Source organism: Taurulus bubalis (assembly GCF_910589615.1).
Source record: "Taurulus bubalis genome assembly, chromosome: 11".
NCBI lineage: Eukaryota > Metazoa > Chordata > Actinopteri > Perciformes > Cottidae > Taurulus > Taurulus bubalis.
In genome coordinates, this window is record NC_136599.1 from 15,646,499 (window position 1) to 15,667,155 (window position 20,657).

The 20,657-nt window shown below is 41.0% G+C and overlaps 1 protein-coding gene across 1 annotated transcript in view; it reads left to right on the forward strand.

Annotated features, from left to right (window-relative positions):
* cpne5a (copine Va) overlaps positions 1-20,657 on the forward strand; it is a gene marked incomplete at its 3' end in the record, with an annotated part of 68,279 nt that overhangs the window by 9,444 nt on the left and 38,178 nt on the right. The window contains exons 2-7 of the mRNA XM_079225676.1: positions 4,593-4,633; positions 5,462-5,508; positions 10,684-10,787; positions 11,906-11,945; positions 12,859-12,873; positions 13,029-13,105. Of these exons, the coding sequence (XP_079081802.1) occupies positions 4,593-4,633; positions 5,462-5,508; positions 10,684-10,787; positions 11,906-11,945; positions 12,859-12,873; positions 13,029-13,105 (324 nt within the window). The remainder of the gene's footprint in view (positions 1-4,592; positions 4,634-5,461; positions 5,509-10,683; positions 10,788-11,905; positions 11,946-12,858; positions 12,874-13,028; positions 13,106-20,657) is intronic.

The following is a 20,657-nucleotide window of genomic DNA, read 5'->3' on the forward strand; positions in this document are numbered from 1 at the left end:
TTTTCCCGTGGCGCGTTCTCTTCTGCACTGAGAGACGGGATGACGTGACAAACGAGCTAATTGTCGGAGGGTAATGGATGCCAGGCGGTTACAGGTGGATACAAAGAGGCAGTTAGTCATGGATGGCTTTGTTATCTCCAATGATAATTACACTGACACTGTTCCAACTGTAGTCAGGTCAGCCCAAGGCTAATACCTAACCAAGCTGCATCTGTTATTCCCCTTGTTTCCCTGCGACAGAGGAGTTTGTGTCCAGGAATGCAGAATGATGTGCACATGAATGAAGCCCCCTTGCTTGTATTCAGTCCTGGAATCCTTCCGTCCCCTAAAGGGATGATCATTGTTCTGAGCTACATGCAAGTTATTTATTGACGCTGCTCACAATCAGGGAGCAGAAACAAGACGTATTTATAGGCTTTTTCATTCTACTATAAGTTAATGAGTTCATGTCTCTCATTTACAGTGTTGCATTAATTTAAGTGATTGATGTTCAGGCCCATTTGCAGTAGCCTTGTGTTTTAAAGGTAATACCTACTTTATTATATCTTGTACAGTGACAGAAGGAAATACTAAAGGGAATGACTGGAGTTGTCTGGAAAACGAAGAAACACAGGTTCTGAACAGGCTAAAAATAGAGATTGAATGAATAATATTAATGCTGATTGCGGGTCTCTTATCTTGAATGAGTCTGAAAGCCAATCAGAGTGTCTGGCTGCTTATAAAGGTGTTGGATGATGATCAGCATCAGGGAACGGTGTAGCACCTCCACAGCGAGCATGGCTGGGCTTTATTTGAGGATTTAGAGCAGGGGTGTCAAACTCATTTTCACACCGGGCCACATCAGCATCATGGTCGCCCTCAAAGGGCCGGTTGTAACTGTACAGTGGCGGGCCGTGAATTTTCTACCTGCGCCTTCAGTGGATCAGCTGTTCAGCTGGTCTGGCTGCAGGACTCACCATCACCCCTGACAACCCTGTCTCCTAAAAATTACATTCCCCCAGAACTAATACGCATTCCCAATTACGTTTGATCAGAAACGTATCTCCTCCCTGATTATGTTTGTGTTTGACGTATTACACATACGTTGATTATACACGTATAGGTTGATTAAACACGTATGTTGATTATACACGTATTTTTGTTTTATTGTTTTTATGTTTGTGTTTGACGTATTACAAATAAGTTTATAATCGTGTGTTTGTGTTATTGTTTTCTTGCTTTATTTAAGCATATTTTAATTTTTAAACTCTGCGGAGAAAAAAGAAAAGAGGGGCGTCGCCGTCAGGCCGTCGGTAACAGCCTCCTTCGCGCCGGCTCCGGTCTTCTCTGAGTCGGGTTGTTTGTGAATGCAGCCCAAAGTGTGTGATAAACTCCATCTAGTGCAGTAAACCACTGCGATCATCAGCAGACACTCGGATCTCTGTGGTCACATCAAGTGCAGAATCTGACGTGAAAAATATTCAAACGGGCGGAAGGAGTCACGGGACCCAACATCCGGTTTTCAAAATACTAACTGAAATGAATGTGTTCAGAACATTTCTGACCACATCCAAACATCTTAACTGTAACAGTACGTTGTGTTTGATGTATTACAACATTTATGTAAGACCAGTACAGTAAATATGTTTGGATGTGGTCAGAAATGTTCTGAACACATTCAAATCAGTTAGTATTTTGAAAACCGGATGTTGGGTCCCGTGACTCCTTCCGCCCCGTTTGAATATGTTTTACGTCAGATTCTGCTGCAGCCGATGTGACCACAGAGATCCGAGTGTCTGCTGATGATCGTAGTGGTTTACTGCACTAGATGGAGTTTATCACAGACTTTGGGCTGCATTCACAAACAACCCGACTCAGAGAAGACCGGAGCCGGCGCGAAGGAGGCTGTTACCGACGGCCTGACGGCGACGCTAAGCGTCTGAACACCGAGCCCCGGTGCAAGCAGTCTGAAGACTGGCCTAACAACGGCGGGCAAACGGTCTTCGCCTCCCGGTGCGGCCGACTCTCGGGCTCCCAGCCCGGGCCGGCCGGCTCTCACTGGCCGGCTGTCACTGGCCTCACCCCGCCCCTCTTTTCTTTTTTCTCCGCAGAGTTTAAAAATTAAAATATGCTTAAATAAAGCAAGAAAACAATAACACAAACACACGATTATAAACGTATTTGTAATACGTCAAACACAAACATAAAAACAATAAAACAAAAATACGTGTATGATCAACATACGTGTTTAATCAACATACGTGTTTAATCAACCTATACGTGTATAATCAACGTATGTGTAATACGTCAAACAGAAACATAATCAGGGAGGAAATACGTTTCTGATCAAATGTAATTGGGAATGCATATTAGTTCTGGGGGAATGTAATTTTTAGGAGACAGGGTTGCCCCTGAATAACCTGCCAAGATCGAGGAACATTTTCAACTTCTCAATTTGATTTAATGAAAATATGGTGCAGTTTGAACCTGAGATAGTACAGCACAGCACAGTATGCCAAACACATAAATATTCCCTTATACATTCAATTAAAAACCCAAAAGTGCATCTTAAGGACATAAGGTAATACAACACACATAATCATTTTATAACTTCAGCCTTTTTTAACATAACATAAAAAAAAGGTTGGGAATGAAGCGAACTATCACAAATATTCCGGTGTGTAAACGCACGCACGTAAAGTGTGTTGTGAACGCAGCATTGAGGAGTGTGTGTGAATATTCAATTCAATTCAGTTTATTTTATGTAGCCCCAAATCACAAATTAAAATTATCCTCGGAGGGCTTTACAATCTGTACACATAACACCCCTGTCCCAAGACCTCACATCGGATCAGGAAAAACTCTAAAAAATAAAACCCTTTCACAGGGAAAAAAAAAAGAAGCCTTCAGGAGAGCAACAGAGGAGGATCCCTCTCCTCGGATGGACAGAAGCAATAGATGTCATGTGACCAGAATGAACAACGTAACAGAGTTACAGCACATTGCATGAATATGACAGAAATTGAATTGAATAAACGGCACTCTGCTGCATTAAAAATTCCCTTCAAAATAAAAGCACAGGATTTTTTATGCCCATGCAAAGGCCCGTGACCGACTGAAAACGGGTCTGCAATCCATTGAAAAAAGGGACGCGAACGACTGAAAACGGGTCCGCGATTTCATGGCCTTGAGTTTGACACTAGTGGTTTAGAGGATTTAAAAGTGTGGGAAAGGCTGTTGTAGGTATATCCCATGGGACACTCTTTTGCTGAATGCTCCCATGAAAGCTACATGTTACCTTACTCATGGACGCATGTTGATGGACGTTTGATATATGTATCCATGTTGTGAATGGTGAAATACATCCTCATATATGCACTCTGTGCTGTGGCCCGTTGCCTTCTGTTCTGATGCCAGAGTCACCGGGGCAGAGACAGCTGGACTCCTCATCTTCACTCTGCTGTACTCCTGAGCATTGATGGAGCTGATTACTTCACACTTTCCTTCGTGTTGTCATGGATATTTTTGAGAGCACCCTCAAATAGCACATTATATTCTGATGAAAGTTGCTCATGTGTGCAGGAAAGATTTCTTGATCCATATCAGATTAGGAGTTGATGCTTCAACTAACAATTATTTGTCTGACGAAAAGTCCAAAACACAGATGTATCAGTTTATTATCCTACGAGACACAGGAAATCTGACATTTCTCACATCTGAGATGCTGCAACCACAAAAGGTTTTCCATTGTTAAATAAAATGACTTTTATTATTAATTACTTATCAAGTATTTGCTGTTTTTTTTGTTTTTTTTGTTGATCAGTTAATCAAATAATCCTTACAGCTCTAATTACTTCTCTGGTCAAGTAGGGTGCACAACAATAATGTTCTGATTTGACTCTTGGAGACTTTTGTAATTTTTCTTAGACACAATGGCTCAAATTATAGTCCAAAGATTCATTTCTGAATGTGTGTCATTTTCTTCATTGTATTTCTGTTGTTTCTCTGACTGCTATGACAAAATGGCTGCTTCGCCTGGTGTTGTTCCTGTGGTCTTGTTGAAATGTCGTCAAACCTTTGCTGTATGACATAAAAAACTAAATAAGAACAAACGTTACTAAATCACCATTCAAATAACGAGTACAACCACCGGTCCTATCAGGTTGTAGCAGCAAATGTGAGTTTTTTTAATACTTCTGTTCTGATCATCGATGCCATATATCTTTTGATTAGTTACCAGTTTTATCAGTATTAGTTATGAAATTTGGTAGAAAATATGATAATTAACGAAAGAACAAGTCCACATTTTTGTATTTTGAATACTTTCAAGAATGCTTCACTTTGAGATTAACAGTTGTTACAATGTATTTCTGTTCTGTCTTGAACTACTACACTTACTTGAATAAAAACAATAAAACAATATGGCACATGCATGCCATAATCTTTTTCTTGACATTGTCCCCTAATAGTATGGTTTATCTGAAGTAAAGTGTGGTTGTGAATTATCATGCAATTATTGTGTCTCTTTTATTCAATTTAGTGAAATTAATTAAACCAACTGAAACACATGCCGGGGCCCAATTTTAATGTGTGACTGTTTCCTTCTCATACAGGGATCTCTTGGACCGAGACACTTTCTCCAAATCCGACCCATGTAAGTTCTTAACTTTTTACAATGCTAATTGCAGCTTAGCTTTTCTTTGTTCAGAATACGATTAAAAGGAGAGGAGGTGTCAATACACCTCCTCTCCTTTTGCGAAGCTATACTTTTTACTTTTGCTGAGCATTACTTTGATTTAGTTTACTCTCCTCTTTCAAAATGTTCCTTCAATAGCTGCATATCATTTGCACAGTAATGTGACAACCTTTCCCCAATGGAAGTACCTTAATGCATGCAGGGAATAAAAGTCATCCTTTGAATACAAATGGGTGTTTTTTGGTGAGACACATGGGGAACCTCCATAAAGGCATTTTCTTTTGATACTCCCTGAGGGATAGAGAATGGATGAGACATTTATCATAATAGGGAGGAGGTTCAAGCCCTGTGTAAATAAGCTACCGGGAAAATATCACACTGGCCCTGTTATATATTCGCCTGAAGATGAACCCTGGGATATATGACAGGTCACGTCGTGTTCGCCAGCCTCAGCCTCATTTGAAGTCGCAAAATCAAACAGAAATCCGCAGATACCTGCCGTTAAGAAATTGTATTTTGATTGCAGAGCTTAAATTGTGCTCCAGGAACCGGAGATCTGGCTTTATAGCTTTGTTCTTTGCATGTGGAAATGAAACCCAGAATGTCAGGCGATGCAGCATCATCAAGCTTGGCACTTCATTATGCAGGATAATTAATGATGGCAGGATAATTAATGATGGATGCGAGCAAAGAGGGAACAAACCAAACAGCATTTAAAGAACCAGGATGTTTGATTGAGATTGTGTAGTGACAATGTATTCTCCTGCTCTCTCTCTCTCTTCTCAGTGGTGGTGTTGTACACGCAGGGCGTCGAGTCCAAACAGTGGAGAGAGGTAAGAGATTGCAGCCGTCTGTCTGTCAAGACAACTCAATCAGGCCCTCAGTCTCCTCTCCATGACAGCCCACTCTCTGTTTACACCCCCTCCTCCCAAGCCTCCCTTCTTCTCCCTCAAGATAAATGCTGCAAGTGCCAATCATTTGCAATTGATTGACTCTGCGAACGCTGGTCAGAACTGTGTTAGCTGTGACTGATTAAGGTGGCAGCTATTTGTATTAAGAGAGGCAGATTAGGTAGAGGAGGGCAGAAGATCCCTTTGAATAATGTCAACGGATGACACACAGAGAAATAACAACTTTAAACTATCTCAAAGGGGGAATAGTTGTTCATTCCAGATTCTTTTTGCAGTCGGATATTCTTTTGATCTTCATCCAGCCAGATCTTTTGTGACCATGAATCACTTTTTTTCAAAAGCTAAAAGGCAACCAAGTCAGAAATGTATACAGCTGAATCAATACTGTATATATACGCTGCCTAACAGGAAGACAGATAGTGAGAGCTCAAAATATTTTGCTTCTGCTTTCACAATGTGGCTCAATAGGAGATGTTTATTGACTCCACAGAGACCTTTGTGTCCCACTGATGCACAGCAGTATGACACACAGATTTAAGACTGGGAAACACTCAGTTGCATGATGCAAAGGATTCAGTTATAATCTGTGTTTTGGTGTTGGTGGGCCCTTAAAGATGGAGGACGGTTTAAATCAGCTTTCAGTGCTGCAGAGCAGGATGTTTTCATGAATTTCAAGATGAGAGATACTCAATCTCAAATGGCAAAAACACACTCACACACACACACACACACACACACACACACACACACACACACACACACACACACACACACACACACACACACACACACACACACACTGCACAAATGTCCACAGAATCTATTGGCAGTTTACCTGTGAATTATGTTTGATAGGTTGAATTTATCCATAGTTCAATCAAGAAAACGATGAAACGGGGCTCCCCGGAAGAGCACAGCCTCCCATGCAATATCACAGAGATGAATATATATATATATATATATATATATATATATATATATATATATATATATATATATATAATTATATATGCAGTAGGGGTGAGAGACAAACGTCACTTTTTGCTGGTGAGATAAGTGAGGAAGAGGCTGTGCTGAAGCTGCAGAAGTTTACGGAGCTGTCCAGATGCTGAAAGAGGACCATACTGCTTTTCAATTATTAATAAGAGCTGGTGGCTCTGCAGGTATAGCAGGTATAGCAGTTTACCTGTGAATTATATGTGTGATAGGTTGAATTTATCCATAGTTCAATCAAGAAAACGATGAAACATAAATGGTGCTGACTCGGGAGAGCACAGCCTCCCATGCAATATCACAGAGACGAATATGCACTGTAGGGGTGGAAGAAAAACAAATGTCACTTTTTACTGGTGAGATAAGCGAGGAAGAGGCTGTGCTGAAGCTGCAGGAGTTTAAGGAGCTGTCCAGATGCTGAAAGAGGACCATGCCGCCTTTCAATTATTAATAAGAGCTGGTGGCTCTGCAGGAACTGATGTGATTTTAACATTAGGTGAAAATAAACTATTCATCGGTTTGCGTGCGACCAAAAGGTTCAGGTTGAACATTTTAATTTGTCTTTTATTTGAGGCGGTTATTTAATTTGCAGGGAACCCCCACTCATTCTTAGAAAAAGCAGCAAGAAATGGAAATTGCACTCTATATTCACGCTTTTTTTACTTGTGCCCATGCACCACAAAACCCAAAACTTTTATATATCCTGACATTAAAGCCAAGTCTTACTGCAACAGTTTGACATTTTCGGTAAAATGCTTATCTGCTTTCTTGTTGAGAGTAAGGTGAGAAGATCGAACTCTCACGTCCGAAGTAACTATAAAGCTAGGGCCAATATATTATTAGTTCAGCAAAAAACTGGGCTGAAACAGCTAGCTTTACTTCCCACAGGTGAAAATATCTGCCCACTAGCACCCGAAAGCTCACTTAGTCACATGTTTACAAAAAACTAAGTCTGAGTTTTTTCGGGCCTCATGTGCCAGATTACTTCTTGGCAGGGAACTGTAACTTTGCGCAATCTTCACTGGTCGCAGGTGAAGTGAGGAGCGGTCAAGATGTCCTTGCTTTAAAAAAATAAAAATAAACACACAGACGCAGAAAGTTTATCACATTTAAACTAAAATCCTAAATCGGTTCACAAGACTTATCTTAAGAGTTGTTTGTGTGAAATTTTGTTTTAATGTATTTGGGGTCATTTCTATGTCTCCATGTCTCCATGGTAATTGTCTGTGCTATCACGTCTTGTGTGTTATGTGTCTGTGCTCGTCAATTTCTGCTAACCTGACTGCATAATAAATTTCCCAGCAGGGACAATTAACCTGAATGATTGACTGAATGATGGACTGGTTGGATGTTTGATCGATGGCTTAATTGATTTGTTGATGAACTGAGAGAGCTGAGTGTTCCATTGCTTTACTTTAATGGTGATTAAAATGAATGGAACACTCTCAGCGGAGAGCAAATAATACTTAAACTTGGTGGTTGATCATAATTTCTGCTCATATATCTTTCAAGAGCAGTTGGCTTTAGCTCACAGTAAAACAATCATCAGCACAGTGATATTCTTTGAGTTAAGCCAGAGAAGTGTTACTCATTGACAAGCATTGTAAACAGGCTTCAAGCTCAGAGTTCAGGCGGGAAGAGCCTCCGATACCTGTCACCACTGGCGACATGACCCCGCCTCGAGCTTACAAACGCTGAACGTCTTTCCCTAAAAGAGAGACAGGCTTGTGTTTTCATTGCAGGGGACAGCTGGCTTTGTGAGCAGCAGAGTCAAGCTGTTCCGTATTGATAAAGCTAAGCGCCTCGTTTGCCCCTCTGTCATCTAATGCGGTTGTGTTCTCCCAAGAGTAGATAGGGTTGGTCGCAGCACCTTTCACTGGGCCGTTAACCGTCTGTAATCCAATTACTCTTCTATGGGACCAACTCCACCATCGGCTGTGAGTCTTTCACATTTATCCAAGAGAAGAAGAACAAGACAAAAAGATAGATAGCGTTTTGATTCCAGGCTTCACTTGAGACCTGTGCTCCCTTTGACTTTAATCTATCAGCATCCCTACTGACAGATGAGAGGCTTTCTTTCACAACCCGACTCAGAGAAACTCATGCATGCATTTGTTGTGTGCAGGATATATTTTACAATCCATAGAACTCAGCTGCACATTTTCGAACCAGGGCAAAAAGGCCAGACCATATAGCCTCCAAGATTCTAAATCCTCCTTTTAGTTTACAAAGCACTTTCGGGTCTTGCTTCATGTGCCCAGGGCACTTTTAAAGTCCAGTGAGATGACTTCAGATCAGTTGAGATCAGTATTTCTGGCTGCTGATCTGAGACTTGCTTCATCTCAGCACACGTTTGCTGCTTTTTTTTGTTGTCTTTTTGTGTTTGTTGTTTTATGTAGCACTGTAAATTGCTTTCGTATGATGTGTATATGGTGCAATACAAATACATGTTAATTTAATTGAATCCGTAGCTCACTGAATACAACTGTAGCTGCAGCCTATCATTTTGTTACCACATGACAGTAAAGTCTTAATCTTCTCCCTCTGAATCCCTCGTCTGTAATTACTCCCAGTGCACGACACTTTCTACCGCTTTCACTCAGCTGACACAACAAAACCTTGCTAAATTCAAGCAAATCCTCATCGTTCCACTTCTAGACAGACTCTGAGACATTCATCTTTTTACCAAGATTCATTTTCTGACACTGCAGCTCACAATTTATCCTAGTTGGGGTTTTTGGAGGGAAAGAAGTGCACACTGCCAGCACCCTGATATCCCTCTGTTCTTTTTTTGAGAGGGTTGACAGTTAATTGTAATGCTTTGCAACTCTGACTTTGCAGGTCGACTGTGTACTTGCCAAGGTAAGAATAACATGTGAAGTGGGAGATCTGTTAAATCCTTGGGTGGCTGTTATTTGTTCTGGTGCTTATTCTCTTTCTTCTGTTACGTTTGGTCTGAAACCAAATTGAATATGCTATTGGCTCCCTCCCACCACATTTAGCTTTTATCATGGAAATAACCGGCTGTTCGCCCGGTGGAGAGTTCACCTCCTTTGCATCTGCTGGATGGGAGCTCGCACTTTCTGACAGGGATGTAGAAAAAGAGCGAGAGGAGAGCTGCCAAACACAGCAGTTCAACTTTCATCAGCTTAGACACACTTTTATGTTTGCTGGCAGGTTACACTTCAGCAAACCCACTCTCAAACTGGCATATTTTACACACGGCTTGACTGTCTCTGCATTAGCATAGGCGTCCATCCGGTAAACGTATTCTACTGGTGTAACGTTACTCTGTGTAGCTCCCTTGTTAATTCCCACTTTGAGTTTTAACCCCCACCGGATGTAATAACATAGGTGTGAGCCTATAATCCTGCTGTTTCATCTACTTATTAAGCTCTAACACTGCTATTATTAATTCACTGTGTCGGTTTATGGTTACACTTTCTTCTAATTATGCAGCTCAACATCAGTTCTCTGACTTTGAATTATTCATTTTGGATAAAATGGATGTGCTTGTGTAGGGGGTGCAATGCTTTTTTTGTCTGTTGATTTGTTTATCAGCACATCACTTCATCACAAGGTCTTGCTCTGTAACGCTGACAAATCTTTTTCCCGGGTTTGTGCTGGCAGGTTCTTATTTTCTTCCTAACACCAGGGAACAGGAGGTAGTTTTCTATCTTTCCGTCATTTGTGACAGTTCCCCTGTGTGAAGACAAAATATGAAAATCACTATTTTTCTCTGCCTTTGTCTCGTCACCCCTTCCTCCGCCCGTGAAGTGGTTGTGAGAGCGACAGTGAATGTGGTATTAATTAAATAAGTGTAATTGGACTCCATACAGTGTTTTTCCTCAGGCTTGCTCAACCCCAGCACAATGAGAAGACGTGGACAAGAAGAGCTGACGCTGTGCGATCACTGACTTCTGTTAATCAAATTTGAGCTTATCTGAACTCACACGCTTGCTGGGGGAAGATAATGGGGGTGGGGTAAGGTAATCGAGCAGTGGATGTAGTTTCTAAGTGACTGCATGATGTGCTGTGTCAAAGCTTTGGACTAACTTCTTCCTTTTCTATCTTTTTCCCTCTTCTTTCCTGGTTCTGATCTAGTTTGGGAGAACAGAGGTGATAGACAACACACTAAACCCAGACTTTGTCAGGAAGTACATCCTGGACTACTTCTTTGAGGAGAAGCAGAACCTGCGCTTTGACGCGTGAGTTATTCTGTGTGATCCGGCCCTCTAGGGATTCACACAACGTGGTGTGTGTGTTTCAGATTTGCTGTCCTCTTCCAACCCAGTCCTCCCAATTCTTCCTTTTGTTTCCACCACAGGCTTTACATCTTCTCCCTTATTCACTATCTATCTCCCCTATTTACCTCTTCATCCCCTCTCCATCTTTCCTGTCTCTCATTTTCGCTCTTCCCTCCCTTGGCACCAGCTCGGCTCCCCTGAGGAATTATTCATTGGTGCAGTGTCTCAGTAGTCATTTGTTGAAGGGAGATTGGTATAAGGGTGATACATATTTAATATAAAGTGTTATCCTTAATCTCCCTGCTGCTAAGCAAAGCAAATGTCTGAAACCAAGTCCCATAAAACTCACAAAGACCCCTTTCCTCCCCTCTTTCACATATAGCTGCCTTCTTCCTCTTAAAAAGGCCAGGCTAGCGAGAAGGTCAGGAAGGTGCAGTTTCATTTTGAGATCTCCCAGAAAAGAGTCAGGATCATTTTCTTCACTCTTCCCCCTCCTCAAGTAGAACGGCTATATGCTTCCAAAAAGCCATTCTGTTTTTTTCCTTGCTTCAAGCATGAAGTCCCTAGTGGACCTCAGTGATGTATCCAGGACAGAGCTGCAGTTCCCTGTGGATTTTTAGACACATAATGAATGAATTTGGCATGCTATCATGATTTGTCTCAGGAACAGGAAAGGAGGGAGTGCATCCCCTCTTAATTAGTGCTGCTCATCTACATCTTTCTTTTATCACAGAAGTGGGAGCCAGGGCATACCGAGGTTTAATTACTTTTACATTAAGTTTGACTGGCAAATGCCGGAAACTTTGTCTGCATTGGTAGATTGTTTTAATATGATCCCCTCGGCATAGTACGGAAATTACATTAATAAACTATAGAATTACTTCCTTAATTAACTGTAACATTATTGCTTATGCCTTTCCCCTTTGCTCCCTCAATGACCCAGGTGTGTGATTGACAGGCAGAAAATGTCCACTCTGCAGCCAATATTTTTTTTATGGGAGTCGGTAGTTCATTTAACATCTCAATATTTTTTGCCCACATCTTTGCTCCTGTGATTTGTGGTTTCTTTGTGATTTCAGGTATGATATTGATTCTAAAAGTCCAGATCTGGCAAAGCATGTAAGTGAAGAAATGCATTAGATTTGTTTGAGGTTTATAATTGTTATTAGTGTGTATATTATTCAGGTTTTATGCAAACCAAAGTTTGGGGCATATAAATGCTCAAATATATTTTGGAATAAGGAATGAATTATGCTTCATCTGCCAAAATATAGTTTGGATTATATCTTACATCTGCTTCAGTTTGTAAATGAGATATTTTATTCCTCCAGAGCTAATACAATCAGAGTTTCATTTGCATCTGGTATACCCTCATTACCTTTTTTTTAAAGGAGAAATGAAGCATTGCACATCATTATTAAAGCTTTTACAAGCTGTAGTGTTGTTTGCAATTTAGATAGACAGCATATACACATATAAATGTACATTTCAAAACAATATACTACATTGATATGTATATAACCTGTCTGAAAAGAACAACACTTTATTGGAGAACATACATTCAGGTACGCATTTGAGATGATGTATGTTCGTGTTGTCATTTATGGTAAAAGCTTTGATAAATAAGTTCTTACTCATTCTACATAGACATATAAAGAATATATTTGCAGCACTTGGTTTGCATAGTACCAAAAATGTTCCGCAGTGATTTTGCGTCTATCAATGTGATGCTTTAATTGTTGTGTTTTTGTGCTGCATGTTCTGGAAACAGCTCTTTGAATGAAACTCTTTCGGCCTCTCATCTCTTGTCCTGGTTCACCTTTCTTTTTCTCTTCCTCTGAGACTCTAACTCTGCACCCTCTGCTGTTCAGCTTTTTCACATATCCACTTTTGCTCTTCTTTCTTGCACTTGGTTGATGACAGTCTGGTATTTGAGTCATGTGCCTTCTGTTCCATAATATGCGTTGTCTTGTCACTGCTCCTGCCTGGTCTCTCTCTCTCTCTTGCTTCTCCACCTTCTTCACCCTGGAAGCCAACCGACGTTAACGTACGTGTCTGCCTCAGATGTCCTAATTCATAACTGTACAATTCTTATAATGCTGCCTAACTCCTCACCGACTCTCCTTGTTACCCCCGTGATCCACCTGAACGCCCCCATCCTACGTCTCTTTCCATCCCACTTTATGCTCCCCCTCATGGCAGGACTTCCTGGGACAGGTCTACTGTACACTGGGAGAGATCGTGGGATCACCTGCCAGTCGCCTGGAGAAACCTCTAGGGTGAGTGTCCATTTTACTGTGTTCACTCTCTGATTTTGAGCAATTTTTTGTGAGAACAACAGCCAGTCAGAGCCAGGTAGACATTTTTCCTTTACTTAACTTCTCAATGAGACAAATATACTTTGAAAACCAACCTATTGTTAGGCCTCTGCTCAAAAATTGCATACTCCAACTAAAAAGGGTGTATCTCTGCAACCACTAGGGATATTTGAATAATGCTGGTGTTATAATAAAAGGCTACACATGTGAGATTTTGTTCAGATGTGTAAATATCAGTCTGTATGTTACTGGTTTAGAGTAAATTAATCTGACACGGCAAAAATGAAAAGGTTTCAGGTCCGCCTAGAAAAAAATATTATTTCTTTGAAATTATGCAGCTGTAAGGTCTAATTCTAACCCAAATTATAGCACAGTATGTGAACATTCTCTCTGCCAAGGTTGACTTTGATAAAGTGAAGCAGAATAAAGTTAAAGAGGGTTCAGTACAGAAAACATTCAGGCGAGGTCTCCAAAATTTGCATTGGGGCACATTTGCGCACATCTATGACATTTGAATTTTCTCATGTACCAAATCATATACACTCATCTAAAGGATTATTAGGAACACCATACTAATACTGTGTTTGACCCCTTTCGCCTTCAGAACTGCCTTAATTCTACGTGGCATTGATTCAACAAGGTGCTGAAAGCAATCTTTAGAAATGTTGGTCCATATTGATAGGATAGCATCTTGCAGTTGATGGAGATTTGTGGGATGCACATCCAGGGCACGAAGCTCCCGTTCCACCACATCCCAAAGATGCTCTATTGGGTTGAGATCTGGTGACTGTGGGGGCCATTTTAGTACAGTGATTTTTTTGGTTTTGAATTGGTTACCTTTTGCTGATGTGACGGGGTCTTAGGGAAGGGGGAATGGAAGGGAACCTACAACGCTACCTGGGGACTTGCACCCCAAGAAATATCCGTTTAACAACCCTAAGAGTCAGTTTAGGATTCGCTAAGGACACAGATTCATAACCGATATTGGGCCGGAGACGTGTTTTATACAATTGTCCAAAAGTTTATTTCAGGAATTAAAAGAATATATATTCCACCGTAAAAGCCACAACATGCAAAATCAAACCAGCAAAATAAACTTAAAACAGATAAAATGGAGGAAGCAAAACAAACTAAAGCAAAATAGATAAAATGGATGAAGCAAAACAACTAAAGCCAAACAAAGACAGAGCAACACGAAACAAAGGCAAAACAAAACAGCAGCAGCAGCAGGAGAACCACGAGCCACCACAGGACCAAGAGTGGATGAGGCCATGCCAACAGGTGCCTTTATAGTGGCATTGATTGGGCTGGCTCCTCCCCAAAGGCTGCGTTCACAAACCCTTCTCTAGGGAGTGTTCCCCACTACACTGACAAAAGTTTTCTGATATGATCAGATAATGAAAACTCAGGGCCACTTCTCAACCATTTCAAATGTGACATGGTTCTCCTTCTGGATTTCACACGTTGCAGCACAGATGAGGCGGTGATGAATATGTCTGCCTTCTCCAGCCATCTGTATCGTACATTATACTGCAAGATTAGACCCGTGTGCTTGGATGAGAATGGGTAATTGAACAGGACTGGGGGCTTCCTCAATGCAATTACTGTCATTAGGGAGGCGATCTAGCACAGAGAGCAGATTGAAGTCAGCGTGAGACACATGGCACTATCAACCCCTTCAACGTAAATTGAGAAATATGAAGCCCTGAAGCCATTAGCACCAACAGACCTGTGCATAGCTCTTTGAGTTATGTGTGTCTGTTTGCAAGAGAGAAGGAGAGTTTGACGAGCTACGAAGCTTGTGTTTGTGTGTGAGACTGTGAAGCCTGCTTCTATGTGAAGTACTGGATGAGGCCGTGCTGGCCCTGGCAGCGGGGGGCTTGTGTGAATAACAGGGCTTTGGTGTCGACCATGAACTCTGCCAGGCACTGGTGGCAGTGGATTACAGAGCTCTGTGCCCTTCAGTGCTGAATAAGAGGATGAGCAGGATCAAGAGACAGTGTTCACCAGTATGCTGTAAACTAGGCTTCACACATCAGAGACAGGCAGAAGACTCAGGAGCCCCAGGCAGACACGATGAAAAAAAGTATTGATTCATTCTGTAGCTTCAGCAGGGCACCTTGATCACCACTGAGACTCCTCTGCAGCAGAGGGTGATGAAGATTATATGGTTGTCGTTAGAGAACGCAGTTTGACAAACTGCAGAAATGAGCCCTTATGAAACAGTCAGTTACGCTGCTATTAATGGTTTCAATAGCTCTTATGTCAGGAGGTTCTTGTGGCAGTTAGGAAATAAAGGACAAGTATAGGTTTCTTTACAATGTTCTGTTCCTGATAACATTCAGTTAACGGTACAATGTTATTCATCCCTGACCTGTTTAAATAGCTAAACGGCATCCATGGGTAATGGAGTTTTCCTCGCTTCCTGCGATAGACGATAGCTCAGAAGTCGTTTAATGGCGATGTGCTCCATTTCCTTTTCATGCGTCCTGAAGTGACAGTGCCTCTCCGGACCAGAGCCGAGGAACAGCTCCCGCAGGGACTGAGGAAATCTGTTAGCCATGCTTAAACAAGCCCTCCCAAGGCACGTTGCCTCCAATGACCTGCTTAAGAAGCACATCAGCAGCCCTTTCCCTATTTTCCACACTTCATCTCCCATTTATTCTCCCTCCTTCTATCAACCAGATTTTATTTTTTTGTAGCCTGACCCCCTTTCTCCTCATTGTGTTTTTCATTTATTTTTGTTCCCCCAAACCTCTTCTCTCTCAATCTGCCTTCATTTTGCTGCCTCCTACATCCAGCACACACATGCAAATGTGTACTACTTTACTTTTGAGGCCATTTAACTTACTTATCCTATAGTAATGTTTACCATAACCACTACACACCTAGACAACTCTTTCCTAAGAATGAACCTAATCATAATTCTAATATGGACTTGAAAGTCTTAACCTTCTGTTTTACCTTCACCAAACCTTTGAGTTGTTGAGTCCACACATACTTGTCCACACATACCCACACTCACAACAGATAGCTTCAACCCTGTCTCCTTCAAAATGCCGTTACACAGTCAGTTACACAGTCTGTTACACATTTGCTTTTTCAAGTACATTTTGGAGAAAATGTACTTGAAAAAGCGTCAACGTGTCATTGACAAAGAATGTTTTACGGATACAGTCAGTATTAACATTTTGCAGCGGCAGTGAGAAGTTTGCAGCAATGTTACATTTAACAATACATGTATTAAATAATATACTCTTAATCGGAACGGCATTACGTTGCCTTCAAAATGTATATGCTAATACTATTTAATTGCGAAGGAATGTAAGTTTCAAGAAACTAGGTTGAACATCATATTGAATTCCTTTAACTCCCAGGAGTCTCACCACAACATGAGACCTTCTTTAGCTATGATTTTAATGAGTCTTAAAAAGTCAAGACTGAATGTTGGGGAGTATGCACATAAAATACTCATCATATTGCAGTATTCCTTGTACCCACATTGTGATGAACACACACACACACACACACACACACACACACACACACACACACACACACACACACACACACACACACACACACACACTCACACACACCACTCACATGTACACTCTTTCCCTTTCATATATGCAGAAACCTGCTACTCAGGCTTGGTTCAATAACTCACCTCAATCATTTCTGAATTTATATGTGCTGTGCCCATGGGAACACACTTCATTTTGTGCTATTCGCTTCAGAGCAAATCTTCTTAGACTTATTTGTCTTGGGGAAAATAACGGGACAGATGAGATGTATGGTTTTTCCCTTGTGTCTTTATTAAGACAGAAAGGTCTGCCGGTGGAAAGAATGTGAGCTCTGAAGCGCTGAACTGACACAGTGGTACAGATCATTTCTGTTTATAATGTGGTTTTAATGAGAATCATGTATCCAAGTCATTAGTAGCTGAGGAAATGCAAAGCTAAATTATTGGCTGATGCAGGTGAATGCAGTGTTAGCAGCTCTCATGGCTATGATTATGTGTATAGCCTGTGGGAGGGAATCATATATGGTTGTATAGGTAACGTGATATTATAGTTCATTATACAAATGGAAGTAACCTTTTTTGTTGATATGGTACATCATACTGCACACTAGAGCATATGAATGCAGCACAATATTAGCATGTCAAACCCATTAGCCTACTGTAACTGTGCCCTGCTGCTGTATGCCTGAGGCACGAAATCAACCATATGCAAATCTGCAATGACTGTCGTGGGTGTACTGGCTGCACCCATAGGAGCCAAGGGAGGGAGATGGTTTCTAGAAACATAGCAAACAACATAAATACAAAGTGCATGCTGAATTGAATATACATTGAGAGCCGTAGCTCAAGACAGAGGCTCATCTGAACCATATCCCACCTGCAGGAAACAAAGCATCTTTAAAAGGAATAATCTTGTCGTTTAGTTGTCTCTATAGTGGCAACTGAATAGGAAGTGCATGAAATATTTACACAAATGCAAGATACAGTAAGCACCTTCTAGTGCACTCCATGTGACTCTTCAGCTAATGTAAGAGGTCAGCTCCTGTCTCTCTATTTATGAGAAAAGATATGACACAATACAACAAGTATTTATGTAGTCCTATACATAAAGTCTACACACTCAATTTATAGGAAGTAAAATGTGTGCACTTTTAGAATGTACCCCTGGTTGTACGATGGATGTAATATTGATTTTATGCCATGTGTCTTGCTTTCAGCGTGACTGTACGTTACTGTTTTTTCAGAACCTGGTGCTTTGAAGGGAAACCTTTAAGGCCAAGGAGAATCTATTTAGATTAGACCAGAGGTGTAACTTAAATAATAAATGACAAAAACAGACAAGATGAAAGTGCAATGAATAATAATTTTTTTTCTTAAATTTCTATGTGTTTTGATAAAGACATCATTTCATTAAAACATGACCGATTTGATAAAGGCAGAGCCAATATTTGATAAAAATCACAAATCCCTTGATTTGATAATCATCTTTTCCTTTCTTTTTTAAATTCCCACAGCAGAGATTTGTTTTCTCTGCTGTGATTTACGACTTAATATGTGCAGTGGTCAATGTGTCACAGACTGCATTAATGTCCAACCTGCTTTTTGATGATAATAAACAATCAACATCAATAAAGCATCTGGAAGTCTTGAGAGAAAATTAAACAAAAAGTTCATCCCACACTGTTGGTGCAGATCGAAGCTCCAGATGGCTCCAAACCAGAAACAATCAACAACCACTTTTCAAGATGAATCTTCGATTGACGCATTGGTCGTGCACATGTTAAATGATTACTGCTAACACAGTGCAGATGATGAATTCTAAACAGTGAACGGGGTGATGGATGATAATGATGTTTTTAAAATGAAACTTGGTTCTGCTTTCATCATATCAGCCATGTTTTAATTATCGCTCTATCAAAACAAGTCAAAACATAAGACATCAAAAACTGAAACACAAGATTGCATCAAATCAAATACATTTTGGTATTTTAGTAGAAAAAAAAATTGATCATACTCCCTCCGACTATCATCTTTGTGTTCCCCCTGAGGACACAATTTCAACACTACATGTGTGCTCATATATCTTTTAAGTATCCTTTTTGCTTCAAAATTAAGTTAAGTATTGAATACACCAACAGCTGTACAATGTAATGCAATTTAACACAACAGCGATGTTATAAATACTATATCTGTGAAACCGATAATATTGCGTATTTATTGACACCGAGTCAGTGTTGATTTAGCTCTGTGGTTATTCTTTTCAAGGGATGTCTGGTGTTTCGTAAGATTGCATTTGACAAGTTTAGAGAAAGGGCAAGCTCAAATTGCGGCACCGGCATCTTGTACAGGCACTTCCTGTGGCATCGCTCAGTTGCCACAGTGCTTGAGGCACATGCCGCGGTGCCGGAGGGAGGTGCCGCGGTGCCAGAGGGAGATGCCGCTGTTCCGGAAGCTGCCACTACTTTAGAGGCAGCATTTCCGGTGGCACGTCTCATGTGCTGCGAGCTGCCACTACTTTGGAGGCAGCATTTCCGATGGCACGCCTCAGGTGGCGGGGCACTTACGAGTTGCCCCTCGTGTGCCACTAGTTTTTGAGGCATCTGCCTGTGTTAGAGAGAGCGGGGCCGCAACTTGCTTAAGGTCCTGGAAGGTATATATTATCAGAGCTACCAACTCTCACGGTTTCGCCGTGTGACACATGCTTTTGCATGTTTCACACGCACTCACGCCACACAACCAATTTCTCACGGCAAAACAAATTTCTGATTTTGGACCGAGGCGCGTTCCTTCCAGCGCGCGTTCCCTTCCAGCGCGAGTTCGTTCCAGGCGCGCGTTCGTTCCAGACACGTTCCAGGCGCGCGTTCGTTCCAGGTGCGGGTTCGTTCCAGACGCGTTCCAGGCGCGCGTTCGTTCCAGGTGCGGGTTCGTTCCAGACGCGCGTTCTACCCAGCTTTTGATCTCCTTCTAATACCTCATTTTTTGTTATTTTATTTATGTGTTGATCTATTGTTTTGCTTTAAAAGGCTACTGTTTAAGCACTTTATTTGTTGCACTTTTTTGTTTGATAATGAAACATATTTTTCCCTAACTAATCTTGTGTCATTTTTTCCTGAACATAAATCATTAAGTGCTCTTAAGAATACAAGTATTAACAATATAGGTTAGGTTTTAGTTAAGAATTAGTTGAATACCATTGTAATCAAAATGTCAATCAACCTACCTTGGTCAAATCTTAAACACAGGTCTATTAATTAGGCTATATTGTGGTACATAGACACTCATTGAGGCACAACAATAGTTTTGTGGTTGAATGTTTAGCTCAAGTCTAGAAGGCCGCTGTGGCAGGTATTTGTGGCCACAGCTGTCATTGCTGCAGGATAGATTCAGAAGATGTTTTGGCAACTGCCTGCCACTATTTGTGGCTTCTGGTGAGATGCACAGATGCACAGTTTAAGGATGTCAGTCATGTTGCATTCATTTGCAAGATTCTTTATCATTATTTTTAACAAGGCATCCAATACACGTACATTGTACATTGTCCCTCTTGAACAAATAAAAAGAAAATAAATACAGTTTGTAACAGAAAGAGAAAATTAAGAGCACAGAACAGCCCTTTCCCTCCCTGACAGAGAAAAGAGGGTGGTGCCAAAGAGGCAATCTAGGAATGGTCAAATATAATTTGACCATTTATATTGAAGACTGGGTGGAGACTGGGCGCCCACCTTTTCCGGTTTGAAGGGAAACCTACGCTACAGAAGATATACAAATCAATGTTCAACGACAAATCTGGTAACCATTTAAATATTGATTATGTAAATAGTGTTTGTCATAAAACGTAGGTCATGGACATATCATATAATTCAAGCTCTCTATACACTTTCATAGACTGTATCAGATGATTCATAACAAGGCGATGTTATATTATGTACGGGCAATTTCTTTCACCAGGGCAACTCAAGGTTGTGATTCCATCCACACCTACTGTCC